The sequence below is a fragment of the Neopsephotus bourkii genome, unplaced genomic scaffold (genome assembly GCF_033783945.1).
Source record: "Neopsephotus bourkii isolate Nb327-2 ecotype Australia unplaced genomic scaffold, CSIRO-AGI_Nbou_v1 NB_414, whole genome shotgun sequence".
Classification (NCBI taxonomy): Eukaryota; Metazoa; Chordata; class Aves; order Psittaciformes; family Psittacidae; genus Neopsephotus; species Neopsephotus bourkii.
In genome coordinates, this window is record NW_026900918.1 from 1,486,444 (window position 1) to 1,507,274 (window position 20,831).

The following is a 20,831-nucleotide window of genomic DNA, read 5'->3' on the forward strand; positions in this document are numbered from 1 at the left end:
CCTGCCGTGGCTCCAAATCCTGAGCTGCAGTGCTGGCCTTAAATCACCATGGGACAGCTGGTAAAAGCCTCAGTGCCTTCAAGCATGAAACACAAAGCACTCACCACCCCTTTCAGCCTGTTCCCTGAGTGCCCAGCTCACCACAGGAAACCTTTTATATCCCCCGTCCCTGTTTTCCCCTCCCAGCCCCTCCATGAGCAGCACAATCCCAACCTGCTCCCTGCCTTTAGTATTCAAAACCAAGGAGGAAACCCAAAGATGCAGTGCCCTTTCTCCCATCTGAAACAGCATGGGGGGTGAGGAGGAGGGATGGGAGGCCAAATCCACCCCGTCCCCTATGCTGACCACAAACATGTGCCAAAGGGTTTAATGGGAAGGTCTCGGGGAGGTGTTTTGCAATGAGGGAGGGAACAACTGCAGATGTGCGATGGGGATGTGGAAAGATCCCCAGTGCTCCACAGCTGGATCAACCTCCAGCAGAGCTGGTACCCCCCAGACACCAAAGTGAGGGGGCTGATGGACCCTGGTGATGTTTCCCCACAGGACTGCATGGGGATGAACGGTCCCACTGCAGCCCGATAGGGATGGAAGCAGCCAGGGGTGCTGTGGGGTGCTGGGGAGCATCACCCCTGCATCCTGGCAGCAGGGATGGTTCCATGGGGTGATGCCATCGTGGGCAGATGGGGCTGCAGGGGGTGGGTGGCCAGGGCTGACCCCGGGTGCTGGGAGGATGCAGGTGGCTCGGGGTGGGATGCTGTCACACTGCTATCACTCAGCAGTGGCTTTACTGAGCATGGAAGCATCTCCAGGGTGTAAATCAGACCTGAACAAGGTTGAGGATTCCTCTGTGAGGTCTGGTCTTGCTGCTGGCACTCACTCTGGTAGCAGTGTCGTGATGGGGAGGTTTTGTGTCCCCACTGCCTGGCAAAGGGCACATGAGGACGTCTGCACCAGGATGCTGAGGGGCCCCGCTCCACTGTGGGGGAACGTTGTGCAGGGGAGCCTGAATGGCAGCTCCCGGCAGCCTGAGTCCCTATTCCCATCCTCTGGTTTCCACCCTCCCGTGTCCTGCTGATGGAGTCCTACCAAGCGGGTTTCTCCCCATACACTGTAGCCCTATGGGTCTTTGTGAGGAGCAATAAGTTACCTGCGGTTCGTGCACTGTATCCACTTTCTTCACGGACTAAAACTTATCCGTGCAACACCAGTGTTTGCTCCCAGGATGCCCCAAAGAGAGACCGGGATGGAGGCATCATCTGCACCACAGGATTTCACCTTCCTTCCCCTGCACTTGTCCATTCTGCCCCAGGTTGTCCCCATCACCTCCATGTTCTCTCCACCCTTCAATTCCTGCCCAAAAGCTGTCAGTGTGCACTCAGAGCCCAGAACCCCCCCGTGTGCTGGGCTGCACCCCAGAGCACCAACATAGGAGAGAGGGGATCCTACCCCTCTGCTGTGCTCTGGGGAGACCCCCCCTGCAGCCCTGATCCAGCTCTGGGGCAGCAGCACAAGAGGGACGTGGAGCTGTTGGAGCGAGGCCAGAGGAGGCCATGGAGATGCTGCGAGGGCTGGAGCAGCTCTGCTCTGGAGCCAGGCTGAGAGAGCTGGGCTGGGGCAGCCTGGAGAAGAGAAGGCTCCTGAAGGGGAGACCTTAGAGCAGCTCCAGTGCCTAAAGGGGCTGCAGGAAACCTGGAGAGGGGCTTGGGACAAGGGCCTGTAGGGGCAGGCCAAGGGGAATGGCTTGAACCTGCCCGAGGGGAGACTGAGCTGAGCTCTTAGGCAGAAGCTCTTCCCTGTGAGGGTGCTGAGGCGCTGGCACAGGGTGCCCAGAGAAGCTGTGGCTGCCCCATCCCTGGCAGTGCTCAAGGCCAGGTTGGACACAGGGGCTTGGAGCAAGCTGCTCCAGTGGAAGGGGTCCCTGCCCGTGGCAGGGGTTGGTGCTGGAGGAGCTTTGAGGTCCCTTCCACCCCAAACCAGTCTGGGATTCTATGATTTTCCCTGCTCCTGGTGAAAGGCAGCTGGATCTGCTCCTTCCTGGCCACAGTGGCAGCCGGGGCAAAGCCTATGGCAGAGGAAGGGCAGAGGAGCTCCTGCCTTGGCTCATGTGAGCATCTTTCATCCCTGCACAAACGTGCTCCCATTTAAGGTATAATTACTGTATGAATCAGCCGTTCCAGCAAACGCCCGAGAGCTCCATCCCCGCGCGCCCGACGCCTCTCACATCTTCCCCTATTCCCCCCATCCCAAGGGGTGCAACCTCAGGGCATCACCCAGCTCCTTTTGGGCTGGGTTCTAGGGGAAGCGGGGGTGGGCTGCAGAGCATCGTGTCCCCCATGAGATGTCGACCCCCTGGGGACCACAACCCCAATGGAGACGCCGTGGTCCATCACCCTCCGGCTGCATCCGGGGCTGGGGCTGGCAGCGAGCGCCGGGAGCGGAGCAGGGCAGGGCTGGGCGGCTGCGATTATTCCATGAGGAGCAGCCCTGACCTGCTGACAAAGGCAGAGTTATTTTTAAATGCAGCCACTCAGCAAAATTCAGCTCCGTCCCCGTCCTGCTGCTGCCCGGGAAACGCTGCTCGGGGGTGCCTGGGACAGAGGACAGGAGTGTGATGGTCCCTGCTCCCCACCCCTCCCTGCACCCTGATGCGTTTTGGGGCTGTTGAATCCTCCATGCAGTGATGGAGCATCACAGCACTATTCATAGCCCCATGTGCGCGGTGAGCCCAGAGCACCCCACTTGCATCCCCTGGGGCTCCCCAGAGCATCACCCTACTCCATATACAAGCAGCGGGATGGATCCTGCTCTGCCCAGGGCCGTTTTCCCTGGCAGGATGATGCCACTGCAGTGATGGCCACGGTACAGGGACTGGAGCAGCACTGCAGTGGTATTGCCCAGCCCTTGTCCTTGTGCAGAGTGGAGCACGGTGCTCCCCCATCCTTGCTTAGCCTATGGATCAGGAGCAGCCCCAGCCTCTGCCCGTGCTGCGGGGTTGCCCTCTCCATGCCAAGGCTGATTGGCGTCAGGGAGGGATGTGGTCAGAGGAGGGTTTGGCGTTTGGAGCTGGATCTGCTCCAAAACCCCAGGGTGAGAAAGTCGCCCCAGCCACGCTCCAGCTCCAGACACCCCACTCGAGGGGCTGGTGATGCTTCATTTGGGCGAGACCTCAGAGCTCCCGCGCTGCAGCATCCGTTTTCCATCCAGGAACACTCGGGGGTGGGGTGTTAATTCCCTGTGATGGGGGGATCTGCTCCAAGATGGGCAGAGGTTGTGCTCCCCAGCCCCGAGGCGGACGCGCTGCCTGGAGCCCTCCTTCCCTTTTATTGCCACGGGGTGAATTAATACCCATTTCCTGAAGCTTTTATGGTTTCCTCCCAAATGGCTCTTCCATCAGGGGGATATTGGATTACAGCAAATACCAGCAGCAAGAACAAGCCCAGGCTCTGCCTGCTCCTAAACCCAACCATTGCATTTGGGCACCGCCAGCCTCCCCCCAGCCGGTCCCTTCCCTGGAGCCGGATGGATGCTGCTGGCAGCAGATGACCCCGTTGGGATGATGGGAAACACCTGAAGCTCTGCTGAGCCCCAGGGTGCGTGGATCTGGGGGTGGCCCCGGGTTTCGGGGTGCTGGTTTGGCTGCCGGGGCTCCTGTCTCCGGCTCGCTCCGAGCACACGCGCACCTCTCGGGCTGGTTACTGTAGAAACCAAATTAGCCTGGGGAGGGAACGCGATCCCTGAGCTAATTACGGTAATTACCGCTTCACACCAGCTGCTCGCCAGGTCCAGGCACCTTCTGTAACTTGTGGAGGGGATCAGCAGCCCCGGAGGGGCTTCGAGCTCCAGCTCCTGGGGACCACGGGGACTGCAGTGGCACTTGGGGTGGGCCGTGGCCCTGCCACCGAGGGTGACACCGAGCTCCCCAGATGTGCATTCCAGATGTGCCGGCATCTGTGGGTTCCAGGCGGGGGCTGAGGGCCCGGGGTGGGTCTGGGGAGCTGCTTGGGAGGGGGGTTAGTGCTGGGGAGGATCCCAGAGCATCCCCCGGGCGGCTGCACTTACAGATGTGTCCTTCGGCTCCCTGGGGACACACTGACCTGGTGGGGAGGGAAACCACAGCCGGGTTTGGGTCCCCCTGCAACCCCAGGGACCTGAGGCCAGAGGGTGCAGGATGAGTGCAGGGAGGCGGCAGGATGTTGGGATGAGGTTTGGGGGCTGGAAAACGGGACATCTGCCCGGGGGCCGGATGAACCCACTGGAACCAGTTAGGCACCCTGCGGACAAGGCAGTGGGGACCCACTGTGTGACCACCCCAGCATCCGGAGCGGGGGGGCAGGAGCATCCCCAGCTCTCCCGCAGCCTCCATCAGCTGCTGAAATGTCGCTGCCCAGCGGGTGTCCCGTCCCGTCCCCCCCCTCCCCAAAACGCGGCTTTTGGAGCCGATTCCCAGCACTGGCTGGGGTTGGAGCCAGGGGAATGCGGCCAAACGTGTCTGTGCGTGGTGGTGGCGGCCTGGCTGCGGCGTGGGGCCGGGGCGGGGACAGCGCTGGGGACACGGTCACGGTGCCGCGGCGGCAGCGGGCGGTGATTCAGCGCTTACCGGCACGCTGCTGTTTATCACCCGGCTTCATGACGGGGGGGGATAAACACAGCACCAGGGCGGGGGTGGGCAGCGTTCCCTGGGATGGGTTTCCCCATCCTCTCCCCCCGCTGCTTTCTCCGCCTGGTGGATTTTGATGGAGGGAAATAAACGCCTCCAAGAATCACTCTCTGCCGGGTTGTCCCCGTTTGCCCTGTGCTTTGGCAGCTCTGCTGGGGCAGGCGGGGATGCGGCGAGAACGGGAGAGAGGAGGGAGGGATGGTGGGAAGGGGGGATGTCCTCATGGATGCTCGGCCCCAGTGGGATGGTGGGGCCGAATCAGGACCCCCCCACCCTTGCAGCCCATTCCCTGTGGCCTTGGAGGAAGCTGGCCTGAGGTGCATGGGCATGAGAAATGCCCCAGCTTGGTGCATGGATCAGAGGTGGGAGTGTGGTCCCTTGGGATGGAGCGGTGGGAGGGAAGGGGACGGATCCCCTGAGCGGGTCCCCAGGGCTCAGCCCCCGCCCAGAGGAGGGTGGTGTGGGGAAAGAGAGGCAATCCTGGTCTGGGGATGCTCTGATGGAGCCGGGTGGATCCGAGGCAGGGGGACGGATCCATGGCAGCAGGATGGATCCGAGGCAGCAGGATGGATCCAGTGCAAAGGGAAGGAGCCAACGCGGAAGAATGGAGCTGGTGCAAAGGGGCAGATCCATCGCAGATGGATGGATCGGCTGCAGGAGGCTGGTTCTGCTGCAGGGGCTGGAGCTGCTGCAAAGGGACAGGCTTGATGCAGAGGGATGCATCTGACACAGACTGTGTCACCCCCAGCCCTGCCATCAGCACGGGACTTGTCCCTCTGCCCTGGCAGCGCTGAAATGGACCCATCACCTCCCCTCACCCCAGAACAGCACCACTTGTGTCTCAGTTTCCCCACACAGCCGAGGGGCAGAGGCTGCTCCATCCCCGTTTCCCTGCACATCCCCATCTCTTCAACCGCCCCTCCAGCAGGACGGGGGCTCTGACCTCCTCCCGCAGCCGGGAAGGGCCGGAGGGAGCGACGTGGGACGAGCGTGAGCTTTCCCCTCCCAGTTATTTACATCCCCTCCCAGTGCCGGTGCTCGGCGGCAGCTCCTGGGGATATTTTTAGCCCACTGCAGGGAATCACGGTGGCGAGTGCTCGGGAGCAGCGGGGGGCTGGGGAGGAAGATGCTGCAGCACAAAGCCCCATCAGCATCCCTGCTCCCAAATCCTTGCTGCCTCCCTCGCCAGGGAGGAGCCCCGCCCTGGGATGGCGCAGGATCACACTGGGCCTTGGCATCATCGCATCCCTCAGCGCCCTGCGGGGACCCAAGGAGCCACGGCCACGGAGAGCAGGCAGTGGGGCTGCACCCTGGCACGGGGTAGGCTCAGGGTGTGGAGGGGAGGCCGCAGGCTGCTGCTGCCTTCTCGAGACAGGAAACATTAGCACACAGCGCTGTCTGCATCCCTAATGATCCTCGCTCCCGCTGCACGCTCCCTGCCCAGCGCCGCCCGCTGCGGATGGAGGCTGCGGGAAAGCGGGGCTACGGCACCCCTGGGTGCTCTGCTCCCCCGCTATGGGTGCTGCTGCCTTGCTGCCCGCAGGGTGGGTGCTGTGCAGCCGGCACTGCCGCATGCACGCACATGTATGTTCATGTACACATGCACACACGGGTGCACAGCAAGCAAGGAGCACTCGTCAGCTCTGGGGGTGGAGGTGCCACCTTGACAACCGGGGGGGGACCCCTTGTTCCAGTGCATTCTGCACAGGGATGCCAAAGGTGCTGCAGCATCACTCACTGTGACCCTGCTATACCCAGTGCTGGCAGCACCCCCAAATTATCCCAACCCCAAAGCCCATTGCAGCCTGGAGCAGCCCCAGCTCACTCAGTGTCAGCTCCCCAGGATGGGGATGTGGCGCCCAGGACCAGAGCTGAGCATCCCGGGGTGCAGGTCTGGGCACCCAGGACCAGGGACAGACACCCAGCACTGGGGGCCGAGGTGTGAAGCGCCTCCCTCCTGCTCCAGGCGCTTTCCCAGTGTATTTTCTCCCCTCTGAGATTCCAGCTGGCAGGATGGCGCTATAAATATACATAAGGGCTCATTTACATGACGGTTTAGTCGGGAGCAAATTCCACAGCTGCCTGGCAGACGGCTGGGTCGTGCCCAAACCCAGCCATGCCTCAGTTTCCCCACTGCATCCCAGGCAGAGGGGAATGACTTTCCCTGCATTTTTGATGCTCTGTTCCTGGAAAGCCCAGGCTGTTATTATCCAGGCTATTTATAGCCCAGTAAACGGGTTATTAATATGATTACTCACAGTGTGGCAATGGGTAATTGCCCCGGGGGGGGATGACACCCTGTGTGTGTGTGAGGACGGCCCCGGCCCCAACCTGCCACCAGCACAGGAGAAAACTCACCCCAAAACCCGCAGGGGGCACTGGGGGGTGACGGGGTCCCACTGCGGAGCCGGGGGTCACAGCCTGGGGGAGGCTTAAGCTGGAGCCGGGCTCTTGCTTGGATCACGACCATCGGCTGAGTCACAGCTGGGGCGCTGCTAATTAAATGTAGTTCTTAATTAAGAAGCTCGCAGGGAGCCGGGCTGGGCTCTCAATCACTGCTTACAGAGGCAGCTGTGGCCACGCAGGGCCTGGGGTGTGATGAGCAGCCCCGTGCTCAGCTCTGCCCCACGGCTGCTGCTCTCCCAACCCCTGGAGCCCGTTCCCCCACCCGTGAGGATGAGGAAGGCTCACGCCCGGCATCCTCCAGCCGCGGCTGGGATGAGCAGGGCAGCCTGGGTGCGGTGTCAGGGCTCAGCGCAGGGCTGCTCCTACCCTGTGACTCAGGGCTGCTTCACGTCCCCCTCCCGTCCCTCCCCAGCACCTGAGCCCTGACCCAGCCTGGTTATTAATGTCAATAATACCCCCCAGCTGCTCTTCACCGACCTCAAAACACAACCTCAAGTGACCCCGCTCCTGCTGCCGCATCCCCACGGGATGAGGAAACCGAGGCACGGGAACTGGGGCAGGAGCAGCGCCTGGAGCTTTCCCTGCTCACAGAGAGGAGAAGCAGCAGAACCCTGGGGACGCAGCCCCGGTGAGCCAGAGCATGTGGGGAGGGTTCTCCTGGCTGGGAAACAACTAAACGGAGAGGATAAATAAAATGAGGGTGAATGAAGGAGCCCATCGTGAGCGCTGCCCCACGGCAGGGGGTGGCATCCCTGCGGGAATGGAGGGGCTGCGCTCTCCAGAGGGATGTGGTGCATCCTCCGGGGCCGGCGTGGGCAGGAGACGGCGCTGGGGCTCCTCGCCGGCTTTGGCAGTCTGGTCATGTCCTGCCGGGGAGCAGCAGGGTTGAGTCACGTTCCAGCGGCAGCAGTGACTCACGGCAGCGCGGGGAGCAGCCGGCACATTGCAGAGATTCCTGGATGGAGGCAGGAGAGGAAAACCAACCGGTAACAACTGCCGGGCCCCCCCTTCCCTCCCCGGCCGCCTCCGACACAGGCGCAAACAGCAGATCCCTGCGCCACCGGGAATCACCTCCCGCCTCGCCAGACGGGGGATGCACGACCCGGGGCTCAGCAGCACCAAGCGCCCTTTGCAGCAGCCTGCGGGCAAAGGCGGTGGAAGCCTCAGCCCCGCTCAAAGCTTCCCCCGAGCCTGGGGGCACCCCATAGCGGGGTCCTGCCAGTGCAATGCAAAGCGGGTGCAGCTGGGTGGATGTGGGGTCCCCCTCCTGCTTCCATCGCTCCATGGGGGGTGCCCCAAACCCGAGGCTGTTCAATGCTCTTTTCTGGGGGGGGGGGGGAATCACAGATATTTTGCATCATTGAGCACCATCTCCCGCCCTTACCCCCCCTGCCCAGGGGTACCCCCAGGCTCAGGGGAGGTTTGGGGTCCCACGTGTCCCGCAGCCCCGGCACCGAGCGGTGATGCTTGGGGCAGGCTCCGCTGCCTTCGGCCTCGCCATTACCGGTTATTCCAAGCGCTCGGCGGGAGAGGTGGGAGCCCCCGCGGGCTGCAGAGGCTGCGGGAGGAGCCCGTGGTGCTGCTGCAGCTCCGGCCGCGCAGCCCCAGCGCCGCTGCGGCGAGGGCCATGGGCGGAACGGACCGGGGCTGCAGCGTCCTGCGGAGCCGCGATGGGGCACAGCACCTTCAGGGCATGCTACAGCCTCTACAGGGCATAGTACAGCATCTATAGTGCATGCTACAGCCTCTATAGGGCATAGTACAGCACCCATAGGACACGGCACAGCACCTACAGGGTATTCTACAGCCTCTACAGGGCATAGTACAGCACCTATAGGACACGGCACAGCACCTCCAGGGCATGCTACAGCCTCTACAGGGCATAGTACAGCACCTATAGGACATGGCACAGCACCTCCAGGGCATGCTACAGCCTCTACAGGGCATAGTACAGCACCTATAGGACATGGCACAGCACCTCCATGCTACAGCCTCTACAGGGCATAGTACAGCACCTATAGGACACGGCACAGCACCTACAGGGTATGCTACAGCCTCTACAGGGCATAGTACAGCACCTATAGGACACGGCACAGCACCTACAGGGCATGCTACAGCCTCTACAGGGCATAGTACAGCACCTATAGGACACGGCACAGCACCTACAGGGTATGCTACAGCCTCTACAGGGCATAGTACAGCGCCTATAGGACACGGCACAGCACCTATAGGACATGGCACAGCACCTCTAGGGCAAGGGCATGCTACAGCATCTACAGGGCATAGTACAGCACCTATAGGACACAGCACAGCACCTCCAGGGCATGCTACAGCCTCTGCAGGGCATAGTACAGCACCTATAGGACACGGCACAGCACCTCCAGGGCATGCTACAGCCTCTACAGGGCATAGTACAGCACCTATAGGACATGGCACAGCAGGGTGTGGGAGACGAGCCCCTGCTGCAATGGGCTGGCCCTTACTGAGCCCAGCAATACACAACCCAACCCCAGGCATTACAGAGCAAGATACTGCTCAGCGATGCTGTCCGTTACAGAACAGCCCGTGTAGGGCAGGAAACCCCATCTCCCATAGCAGAGCACAGCACCTATAGGGACCCACAGCTGGCAATAAGAGAACACGATAGAATCCCAGAGCGGTTTGGGTTGGAAGGGGCCTTGAACCTGCTCCGGTTTCAACCCTCCGCGTGGTCCCGGTCCCCCCCCGGGGGGCACAAGAGGGAAGCAGCGCTGGGACCTGGGTTCGGGATGAGCGTGGGCAGCGGAGGCTCTGCGCCGGCGGCCGCTCCGCTCGCTGCAGGCTGTGAGGGGCGGCCCGGCCCCAGCCCAGCTCTGCCGCGGGTTTCACAAGGTGTTTCGGTCCGTGCTTACAAGAAGCGGTAGAGGGGGGGCTGCGGTGGGGGGGTTCCCGTAACCGGCCTCGGGGCCTTCCTCATTCTCGAGAATAGGAAACCGAGAGACTTCTCCGCAGGGTTTCGCTTTCTGCATGCGGAGGAGAGGCCGGATCTTGACCACGGCTGTGACACTGCTGAGGGACCGGGGCAGCCCATCAGTGCGGCATGAGGATCGCTCCCCTTCCCCATGGGCTGGGGATGCTCATGGCAGCCAAGTGATGCTGCCTCCCAGCCAGCCTTCTTTGGGAATGGGGCCATGGGAGCAACCTGCATCCCTTCATCCTCTTCATCCCTTGGCCACCCCTCTTCCCTGGCAGCCCCTTCCTATGGCACACAGGGATACCCCATCCCTGGCAGTGCTCAAGGCCAGGTTGGACACAGGGGCTTGGAGCAAGCTGCTCCAGTGGAAGGGGTCCCTGCCCGTGGCAGGGGGTGGAACTGGATGGGCTTTAAGGTCCCTTCAACCCAAACCAGGCTGGGATTCCCCGATTCCATGGATGCTCTGTTGGTCCCTGAGGGCTGCTGGGGGCTGGGAGTGCATCGGGCAGGAGCTGGTAAAAATAGCACCCAGGTGCCCTCTGCCCTAGGAGCCATTTCTTGCTGGGTAAACAGGAAATCTATTCTTAGGCCCATTCATGAGCTGAGGCCGCTCCTGCTCCCGTTCAGGGCTTGTTTTGTTCCTGCCTGCCCCAGAGGCGACACCGAGGCAGAACCTTCCAGCCCCATGGGTGTCCCCTTGCTGGGACCTTCCCCCGCAGCACCCCGCACCCCACGGATTTCCACGGCGTGGCTGGGGTTCCCCATCACACGAGGTGATGCAGGGAGGTGAGGGTGGTTTTGGGGTCTCTGGAAACCCCCATGCTGGGTGGCACCCCGAGGGGCAGTTGTTTTAGCAGAGCTCTCTCCCTCCCCCCCACCCATCAAGCTCCTTTTCCCCTTCCTTGATGCTATCTCATAAGTTGGAGGAGATAAAGCCACCAAGGTTGGTTTGCCCTTTGCTGGGGCGAGCCGAGCAGCCCGAGGAAGGAGGATGATGCTCACAGCTTCTGCCTGGCTCCCTATCGCCCACCCCCAGAGTGGCAATGGCTGCGCTTCATCTTTGCCCCTCATCCTTTCCCCAAGTATTATCCCTATTTGTAGTACCCAGCCCCAACTCACTTCCATTCCTGCTCCCCATGGATTCATTTAGCCCATGACGCCCCTCAGCTCTGCCAGAGGTTGCTGTGGGATCCAGGCACAGGCAGCAATTGCTGCTGACATGGACTGTGGGCACCCCAGCTCCCTGCATGGGGCTCCTGCACCCCAATTTAGCTCCTGCAGGCTCACAAGCGGTGACTTCTGCCTGGGCAACATATTTGGGGAAGCTAAAAAGGATGTGGGGAGAAAATACGTGGGGCTGGAGCCTGCAGCACTGTGTCAATGACCAGGGGTGCTCCTTCTGCTGACTGGTGATGGAGGGGGGACGTCCCCATGTGCCCCAGCATCACTGCCCTGCACCAGCAGCTGCATGGACCTGGCCTTGGCCCAGAGGGTTTCCCCTCTCTGGAACTGAGTGACTGAGAGAGGCACAAGAGTGGAAGGCACTGGTGGGCAGGATGGGGCGCAGGGGAAGGCTGGGATGGGCAGGAGCACAGGCTGGGCCAGCACCGCAGGCTGTGGGACCGCTGCAATCCGAGGACAGGAGCAGGACACCCTAAATCCAGCTCCCCTGGGCCAGGCAGGGCTGAGAACAAGCTGGGTCTCTGGTCACAGACCAGCCGATGTGTGCCCGCGGTGACAATCCCACAGGACACTCGGGAAAATCCACCCCAAAAAGGCTCGTTGGGCTGCACGGGGGCTGCAGGTCGGGTTTATCACAGCGGGCTCAGCTCCACAGACGCTTTCACACAACCGGGCATCCCCCTGCACCATCCTCAGCCGGGGAGGAAGGCTGAGGCGCTGCTGCCCTCGGGCGGCAGCCGGCGGCAGAGCGGGCTGAGGCTCCCCCAAGCCGGGCTCGGGTATCTCCATCCTCCCTGTCCAGTGCGGAGAGAGGGGAAGGAGGATGCAGCTCGTCAGTGCGGTGGCAAACGTGTCTCCACCTTGTCCTTTCTGTGCGGGAAAACCAAAACGCAGAGAGGTCGGGATCTGCCTGATGGCCGGATGAGCAGGATGGGAAAGGGGAGGTCTGACCCACCTGGAGCTGGGCCTTATTTTGCTTCACTGTAGGACTCTGCATCCTCCTCTTCCTCCTCGGGGTGCGTGATCCCCGCGGCGCAGCGCGCCATGACCCTCATCCAGCACCGCTTGAGCTCCTCAGTGTCAGCCAGGAAGGTGTGGACCTGCCCGGACTGCACCAGCTGGAAAAGGTGCTGGGAATTCTCCTGCGGCAGGTCCCTGAGCCGGGATCCCAGCAGCGGGATGGAGGTGTGGGCTCGCACATCCTGCCAAGAGCAGAAGCATGGTGGGAGGCAGGGGGCGGGCGCAGGGGGAAGGCCCTTGGAGGTGGAGCTGAGCCTGTTCTTACCTGGGGGGCTGCGTAGATGTACAGCACGAGGGGATCATCCTGCGGGATCACAAACCAGCCCCGGGTGCCTCCTTTGCCACTCTTGTCCAGCATCTGCAGGGAACTGCAGAGCAAACTCCGGCCTGAAGCCTCTGCAGCTTCCTTCTGGCAAAAACCAACCCAACCACATCCCTGAACACCAGTGCAGGAGGCAGAAAGGACACTGAGCAATGCCCATTTCCTGGGGAATTCCCTGCCTGATCCACAGCTCCCTCCCACCCAGGGGTGAGGGTGGTCCTGGCTGCCAGGCTGTGGCACTGAGGGGCAGAGCTCACCTCCAAGATGCCTTTGGGCTTCCCCTCCTGGTCCTCAAGCACCATGTGGCCATTGAGGAACAGGTAACACTCCTGGCACACGCGGTTCAGGCGGTTCCCATCGTACTGTAGCTGGGCCCTGTAGTCAGAGCAGCGAGCACACACCACCTGCAGCCAGCAGACCGGGACACTGGTGAGACTGGGGCAGTGCCAGAGCATCCCAGGGACAGCTCCATGAGGAACTGAGGGGCAGGAGCAGCGCTGATCCCAGGGACAAGTGTGTAAGGTGTAGGAGCAGAGTGCTCCAGCCCCAGCAGCCACCTGCAGAGCCGGGCGGGGGGACAGGGGCACAGGGGGACTCACGTATCCACAGGCTCGACAGTGGTGCCTGCGGCGCACGATGGTGTTGAAGGGCTCCCTGCAGCGCATGCACATGGTCACCAGGTTGTCCCGCACCCACTGCGGAGCACGGCAGCCCAGCTCCTCTGTCTGGGGGGGAGGCTGCATCAGTGGGGCTGGCGAGCCATGGTCTGCTGCTCCCAGCCCCTCTGATCTCAGCCCTTCTCCCGCCTCCCCACAGCTCGGTGATCAAGGGAAACTGAGGCACAGCACGGTGGGTGCTGTGCAGGGGCTGCTGGAGGCAGGCAAGGCATGGGGAGGGCAGGAGGGTTACCTTCAGTGCAGGGGTGCCCATCTCCAGCCCATGCACTGCTGTCTTAAAGGTCTCACTCCTCTTCTCCTTCCTGTCAATGGCATCTTGGAAGGCCTAGAGGGGAGGGAGGGCATGGAGGGGTGGTCAGAGAGGATTCCCACCCCACAGGGCATCCAGCATGAGTGGGATGTGCTGCCTCATCCAGCACTCAGCGGTACCTTGATCCAGGTGTTCATCTCCTCCTCAGACCTGGGTACAAAAAGGGAGCTGCATAAGCCACCGTCCCTCCTCCCTGAGGGTCTGTGGGACCATCACCCTTCCCCTTACCTGGCCTGCAGCTCCAGCGTCCGCTGCTTTCCCGACACCAGGAATGTGTTTGGGAACTGCGCATCACTCAGCTCCCGCACCTGAGAGAGACCGGAGGAAGGGTGTGGAGCAGCTGAACCCACCTCCAGCACACAGGGACCTTCCCCCATGGTGTGAGGGACAGGGACTTCCCTCCTCAGGAGCAAGCCCTTCAGCCCCTCAGATCCTGCATGGACCAGGTTTCACTGCTGTTCCACAGGACCGGGGCATATCAACCAGCCCTCCTCACCCACAAAGCCACCCCTGGCTCCAGCTCCTCCCTCCTTCCTAAGGAAGCACAGAGCAAAAGCCACATTACACCCCAAAGTGGAGCCCAGAGACAAGGTGCTGTCTGACCTTCATGCTGTCCACATTGATGCGGAGGTGGACCTGGAACTCAGCTCCCACCTGGATGACTCTGGGCACGCAGTACAGCAGCATGTTGTTGAACTGGGCAGGAAGGGGGAATGGGCTTGGTTGGAGCCCAGCACCAGCCTGCCCAGAGCTGAGGGCTTCCCTGGGATCTGGAGTCCTTTACTCCCTGAGGCTTGAACCAGTCTTTGGGAAGCATCCAGCCCAAAAAGTGACCCTGTCCCAGCCCTCTCCCACCCTGCAAAGGTGAAATGCTCTGGGAGCACCCAGGGCTCCACAGGTTCCCAACCATCTTCTGTGCAGGGTGCCTCATGCAGGTCAAACCCCCCAGCTCTGAATTCACCCCCAGCAACACCCAGTGAGGTGGTGCTGCCCCTCTCCCCATTCCCAACTTATCTGCTCCCTGCCATTCCCCTGGGCACCCCGGCTCCCACCAGGAACAGGTACTTCTCCGATGTGCTGTTGTTGCGGGTGGAGATCTTCTGGATTGGGCCCTCCTTGATCAGCTCATTGGAGGGATCCACAATGTCATCTTCGAGGCCCAGCCGCTGATAGACCACCCAGAGGTTCTGCAGCCGCTCCTGGGCAGGCAGAGGACATGTTCTGTGTGGAGCTGAGCAGCCACAACCTTGTCACCCCTGGTCCTCTCCGTCCCCAGGCCAGCAGACAAGCACTGTGAGTGATGGCACAGCTCCTTGACCCCAGACCCATCTCCCAGCCTGCAACATCACAGCTCAGGTTGCAGATACGGCTTCTCCAGGCTCAGGGTGATGGGGTCGGGCATCAAGAGCAGGGTCTAACCTCCTCTGCTGAACCCACAGTGCTCCTGCCCCATTCAGAGCATGGCACAGCAACGAGGTGGTGAAGGAAGCTGCAAGTCACCGTGCTGAGCAGCAAAGCACTTCCAGCTGGGACAGGCACTCACCATCTCTGCGATAGCTGCGTTTGAGTGCTTGGCCACCATAAAAATCATCTGCAGGGCCTCTGTAACCAGGAGAGAAAGGATGGAGCTAAAGAAAAGTCCACGGTCTCTGCCTCGCACCGCATGTGCGGTGCCTGCTGCCCTCCCCTGGACACAGCCTGCACGGCCCTGGGGACAGCCGGCGCCTTCTTCCGTCCCAGCAGCAGTGGGAACTGCTGGTGTCTGCAGGGATAGAGCACTGCCCTGCCCACTGCGGGTCTCCCTGGGGGATGCTCTGGAGGGACTATCCTCATCCTGAGCCACCTTCCCCGCTGACCTCCACAGACCCTGCAAGCGCAGATTCATCCCTCTCCCTGCTAGGAAAGGGTCGGACTGAGAGGTTTACCCAAGAGAATCCAGGTATCCTGATGCCCATGCACAAACAACCTCAGGGGCTGTTATTCCCTACAAACCCACCGTGCTGCTCCCCACAGCAGGAAGAGCCAGAGGGAGCCCTTACTCTCTGCATCATCCCGGTCTGGGGACTCAGGAGGTAGTTTTTGGACATAATCCTTCAGGAGGAGTTCGTAGCGTGGGATCCTCTGCACAGGTTCCAGCATGTGGTGCTGCAGTGTTAGGTTAGCAGAGATCTTCCTCTTCTGGGAAGGCACGGAGAGAGAAACAGTGACCAGAAACAGTGACCAAGGCAGCTCCTACCCTCTGCTGCTCCCCCTCACAAGGAGATTTTGGGGAGTGCTGCTGCTGTCTCCCAGTACCTGGATGTCAGCAATGAGCTCCTGGAAGGGTGGTGATTTCTCTGACCAGACAGTGATGAGCTCCACGGCCTTGTCAAAGTTCTTGACATATTCACCATACATCTTAAGGAATGGAGCAAGCTTCTGGATCACATCCCCTATCCGTGGGTTGCAGCTCCTGCAGGAAGGAACCGGAGACTGCAGTGCAATGGGACAGACAGACAGTGAAGGGTAAATCAAAGCCTGTGCACGGTGGAGAACAGAGGTTTTAACCACTGTGACCAGCTGTGTCCACAAACAACTTAATGCTTTCCAGAACGGGATGGTCCCCAGCTTGCAGACAGCTTAAACCACCTGAGATGTCACCCCCCCCCCCTTCAGACATACCCTGATGTGTGCTGAAGTGTTCTAAGGAAGAGCTTTAGAGCACAAAGACATTTGGAGTAAACCAGGCTGAGCTCTGGTCCTGATGGAAGCCCAGATTCCTCCCTGCTCCCCCATTCTGGCAAAGCAAGCCGGGTATCCTGAGTGCAGCTCACCAGTCCTCCATGCGCTTCTGCAGCTCTGGCAGGAAGAACTTGGAGTGGAACTGGTAGATGGAGGAGATGTTGGAGAAAATCATTTTCACCACCTCCTCTGGGACTGTCTTCCCATTTTTGGCTTCTTTCATCAGCTCTGTATAGAATATCTGGAAGAAAGGAGTAAATCAAATGGGTCAGGAAGATGCTTGAGGATTCCTCTCTGAGACTGGCACATTACCCAGTGAAAGGGCATGACTGTGCAGGAGGGAAATCCCAAGCCCCAGGAGAGAAGTGTGGGGAATGGAAAGCTCTGCTGGGACAGAGGTGCTCCATGGAGGGCCAGACCCATTCTTTGGTCATCAAGACCAAGAGCCCAGTGTGGCTCACATCTGTACAGCTTCATTCTCCCCAGAATCTCCATTAAGCAGTCCCTGGTCTGTGCACACCCTGAACTGAGCCTGGGCATTGCCACAGGGCCCAAGCCCTGCCGAGTACATGAAACGTGGGGAGTGTGGAGCTGTGCCCTGGCCCTGAGTGGTTTATCAGCATGAGGTGGCCGAGCTGTGCTGGTGGGGCAGATGGCAGCAGGGCTTTTGCTTCCCCGTGTGGGTCCCTCTGCTCCCAGCTCACCTGGTCGAGAAGGTGAAGGCGGTTGACATACGCCTGCTCTGTCTCCAGCAGCTCCAGAGCGATCTTCTTCTCCTCTGGCTCCTGCATGCAGAGAAAGGATCAATCTCACAGGCAGAGACATCCTCTACCAGCCTGAGAGGATTCAGCTCCATTTCCCAGTGTTCAGAGAGCACAGTAAAGCATTAAACCAGATCTTCCCATCAAGGGAAGTAGCTCTACAGAGCACGCAATGAAAACAAGGGTGAAAACAAAGCTCCCTTGTAGCTGTTGGGAAGCCTGGCTCATATCCTCCTGGGTCACCCCCTTCTCTGTGCCTATTTCCCCCAGAGCAATATAGGGTTAGTGATCCTGAGGAGCGGGGCAGCGTGGGGTGGATCAACCCCGTGGTCTACAGATGCATCTAGGAATTGAATGCAGTCCTGCAGAAACGTGCCTGCAGTCAGCAAAGGGCAGCACAGCCCTGGGGATGCCCTGAGATGGACGTGGCTGGGCTCACCTGCACATCCCTGGCAGTGCTCAAGGCCAGGTTGGACACAGGGGCTTGGAGCAAGCTGCTCCAGTGGAAGGGGTCCCTGCCCATGGCAGGGGTTGGAGCTGGATGAGCTTTAAGGTCCCTTCCACCCCAAACCAGTCTGGGATTCTATGATCTGACCTGCATGGTGCGATATCAGAGCTGGAAGAGACAAGGTCTGCTTGGACCTACCTGACTATGGGGACTTTGTGCCTGAAGCACCAGGGAAGGGGCCACTTCTGTCACCTCACACCACAGCCCCTGCAGGGCAGGGACCTGCTGAGGGCCTGCAGAGGCCTCAGCTCCAATGCAACCCAACTCAACCCAAGCCTGGAGCTCACCTTGCTGCCCGGTTTGAGGCCGGGCTCCTGCTGCCTCCTCCAGCTGTCCTCTCGGATCCTGTGCCGGAAGGAACGGAGGCATTTGAAGCTGAGCCCGCGCTGCCCCTGCTGCTGCTGCTGCTGCTCACTGCTCCCTCGCTCCGCTTGGGGCCCGGTATCCACCTGGGAGAGGCTCTGCCTGGCTGGAGGTGCTGGACGCTGCTGGGACTGGCTGCTTGCAGGAGTGGGCTGGATGCGTGGAGCCCGTTTGTCCCTCCAGGCCCTGCCATGATAGCATCAATGTGATCAGCTCACCCATTCCCCATGGTGTGGCCCACCCAGCTCCCACGTTGAAGCCTCCATCCTCAAGTGAAGGTGATAGGACACAAAGCAGCTGATCCTGCCTTGCTCTCCAAACCAGGGTCTGAAAGCCCATACATCCTCCAAGGATCCAGCCTCTCTTTTCCAGTGCCTCCTGCTGATGCGGTCAGGCCCTGTGCTGCTCTAGAAGAACACAACTCTGCTGTTTATCCCACCTACAGCCATTTCTTTCCCAAAGGATAACCCTGACCTCTGCGGCGCTGGCACAGCTCTGGCCCTCTGCCTGCTGCCACTGCAGAGCCAAAGTGGGGAGCAGCAGCCTCAGGCAGAGGCTTTAACAGCCAAAGAGCCAAGAGGCATCAGCCAAGAGGAGGCCTGTGTAGGTGGTTGTGCAGAGGGGTACCTCTTGGGTGGTTTTCTCTCTTCCTCTTTCTGGCAAAGACAAGGAAAACAGGTCCAGAGCAGGCAAGGGGGAGAAGCCACAGAGGGCACAGGCTGTGAACATGCCAGTGTTCATGTGTGCCACCTGAGAGCTGGCCCCTGGGGTGAACTGCCCTGGACAGAAGCTAGAAGGACATTCCCTGGTGGCCTGCACACAGGAGTGGGATAATGAGGAGGGGAAAGCTGGGATGAAACTGGACATAGAACTGCAAAGCTGAGGACAGCAGATGACTTGAGAGGCAGACACTCCTGTGAAACAGATGGGGGTCCATTCTCACACTGATCAGCATGTGTCTGTGAGCTCGGTAGTGCATCCACAGCCATGCTCACATCCCCTCCTGTCCATGGGGATGGCATAACCCTTCAGGTGACAGGGAGGCTTCATCTCCTGGTGCCTCCCAGACTGTGCCACCCTAAACCCACCCCCAGGATCCACCTGGGAACTTCTCTATTTGTGCTGACCTGGGCTAAGCCATTTTCTGTTCCAGAAAACTCGTTTCCAGGTTCCTCAGCTTCCCCTGAATGCCAAAGTTACTTCTATTTCCCCTAAATCCAACTCACGCTTCATGATGAACAAAACACTCTGCAGCACTGACACGGAGGCACATCAAATGCCACAAACGCTTCCAGCACCACAGCATCACAAGGGCACACTTCAACTGTGGGACCACGGGGACAACCACTGCTCTGGAGCCATCCAGAGCAGAAAGCTGGGGACAAAGCAGCAGAAGTGGAGGTGACATTCCCGGAGCAGACACTGCCTGACCACCTCTAGTGCAGAACCCATTGGCCCAACCACCCAGCCTCACCGAGGCTCACTGGGAGGACACAACGAAGGCAGGATGTGGCATCCTGGTTCAATAGGTGGGGAAACTGAGGCACAGAGCACAACAATGACTCGCCCAAGTCTCCGAATCACTTCCACACCAGGGGCAAGGCAGATCCCCTCACTCCAACCCTGGGTCACGCTGAGGGTCCCTGCTTCACTCCCAGTGAAGGTGCTGTTTTATGGGCCTCCTGCACAGCCCAAAAGGATCTTGCTTTTCCCCTTGCCACGATGCTTTCTCTTCCCTTTCCAAGGAGTCTCATCGCTGCAAACAGCTGGAGAGCCTGAGGCTTGGATCCTCCCAGGCCTTCAAGCAGTCAGTTCCCACTGAAAACCCTTGCCCATACATTTGCAAAGCAAAATCCTTTTTCCCCAGCAGTGGGAGAAAAAGCATTCCCCGGCCAGGCTGATGCAAAGGTGCTGAGCACAGAGGCAACGGCACAACCTAACCCTGAGCCAGGCACTGCCACCTCCAGCACAGCCACATCCCACTGAGGTTTTCAGCCTTCCGTGCACAGGAGGAAGACACTGGGGCAGATCTGAGTGCTGAAGAGAAGCAAATCACTGTGTCAGCTCCTCCACAGCCTCCAAGCCACCTCTGGGCTGGGCTCCTGCCTTCCCAACTCCACGCTGCACAGAGCCCAAACGCACCCACAGCACCCAGGACCCTCGCTCCTTACCAGCGCTCTTCAAACACAGCCACCAGGTTCAGCACCCTCCGTTGGTTCTCAGCCTCTCCCTCCATGGCACTGCCTGCACCGGCTGGGAGCGGTGTCAAGGGGCTGCAGGGTGGGTGCTGATGATCCCTTCTTCTCGAGGTGTTTCTGGGACCCAGGATGTTGGTTCCGGAGGAGGATCTGCACAAGGCAAAGCCCATCTGCTGCCCTCCTTTCTGTGGGGGGAGAGCCTGTCTCTGCGCTGGCCTCAAAAGGGAAAGGAAAGAGGAAGCACAGCACAAGTAGGAGAAACGTTGAGAAAACACTGGGAATTGGTTCAGTTTGGGAGAACCTCACTGTGTGCGCCCCAGAGCAGCAGTGGGGCTGGGGCAAGGGCAGGAGGCCTGAGGGCTGTCTGCAGGGAGCCCCCAGCAATGGGTGGGCTGTGCCCCACACCGGGGTACCCCTCACTAGGAGGAGCTGCCCCGCAGCCCTGGGGGGAGCGCTGAGCTGCTGGAGGACAGGAGGCTCCACAGAGGGATCTGGGCAGGCTGGACCCATGGGATGAGGGGCAACAGGGCCAAGGGCCACAACAACCCCAACAGTGCTCCAGGCTTGGGAAGAGCGGCTGGGAACTGCTCATGGGAAAGGAGCTGGGGGTGCTGAGTGATGGAGCTGAACAGGAGCAGCTTGTGCCCAGGCAGCCAAGCAGCCCCCAGCATCCTGGCCTGTACCAGCACCAGTGCGGCAGCAGGGCCAGGGCAGGGATTGAGCCCCTGCACTGGGCACTGGTGAGGCCGCACC

At 60.5% G+C, this 20,831-nt stretch overlaps 1 protein-coding gene across 2 annotated transcripts; it reads right to left on the reverse strand.

The window, feature by feature from the left end:
* Window positions 1–11,809: 11,809 nt before the first annotated feature.
* FGD2 (FYVE, RhoGEF and PH domain containing 2) lies at window positions 11,810–20,386 on the reverse strand. 2 transcript variants are annotated; one of them, XM_061349484.1, is made up of 16 exons: window positions 20,052–20,382; window positions 17,805–18,066; window positions 16,953–17,033; window positions 16,341–16,489; window positions 15,823–15,979; window positions 15,567–15,705; window positions 15,071–15,129; window positions 14,580–14,726; window positions 14,131–14,223; window positions 13,756–13,835; window positions 13,647–13,677; window positions 13,450–13,542; window positions 13,140–13,265; window positions 12,798–12,944; window positions 12,484–12,627; window positions 11,810–12,400 (listed from the first exon to the last, which is right to left on the reverse strand). In XM_061349484.1, the coding sequence occupies exons 1-16, from the start codon at window positions 20,246–20,248 to the stop codon at window positions 12,167–12,169; spliced, it is 2,139 nt and encodes a 712-aa protein (XP_061205468.1). In that variant the 5' UTR covers window positions 20,249–20,382; the 3' UTR covers window positions 11,810–12,166. The 2 variants fall into 2 exon arrangements, with proteins under 2 accessions (XP_061205468.1, XP_061205469.1); XM_061349485.1 differs by having other exon boundaries at window positions 12,267–12,400; window positions 12,484–12,586; window positions 20,052–20,386.
* Window positions 20,387–20,831: the final 445 nt, after the last annotated feature.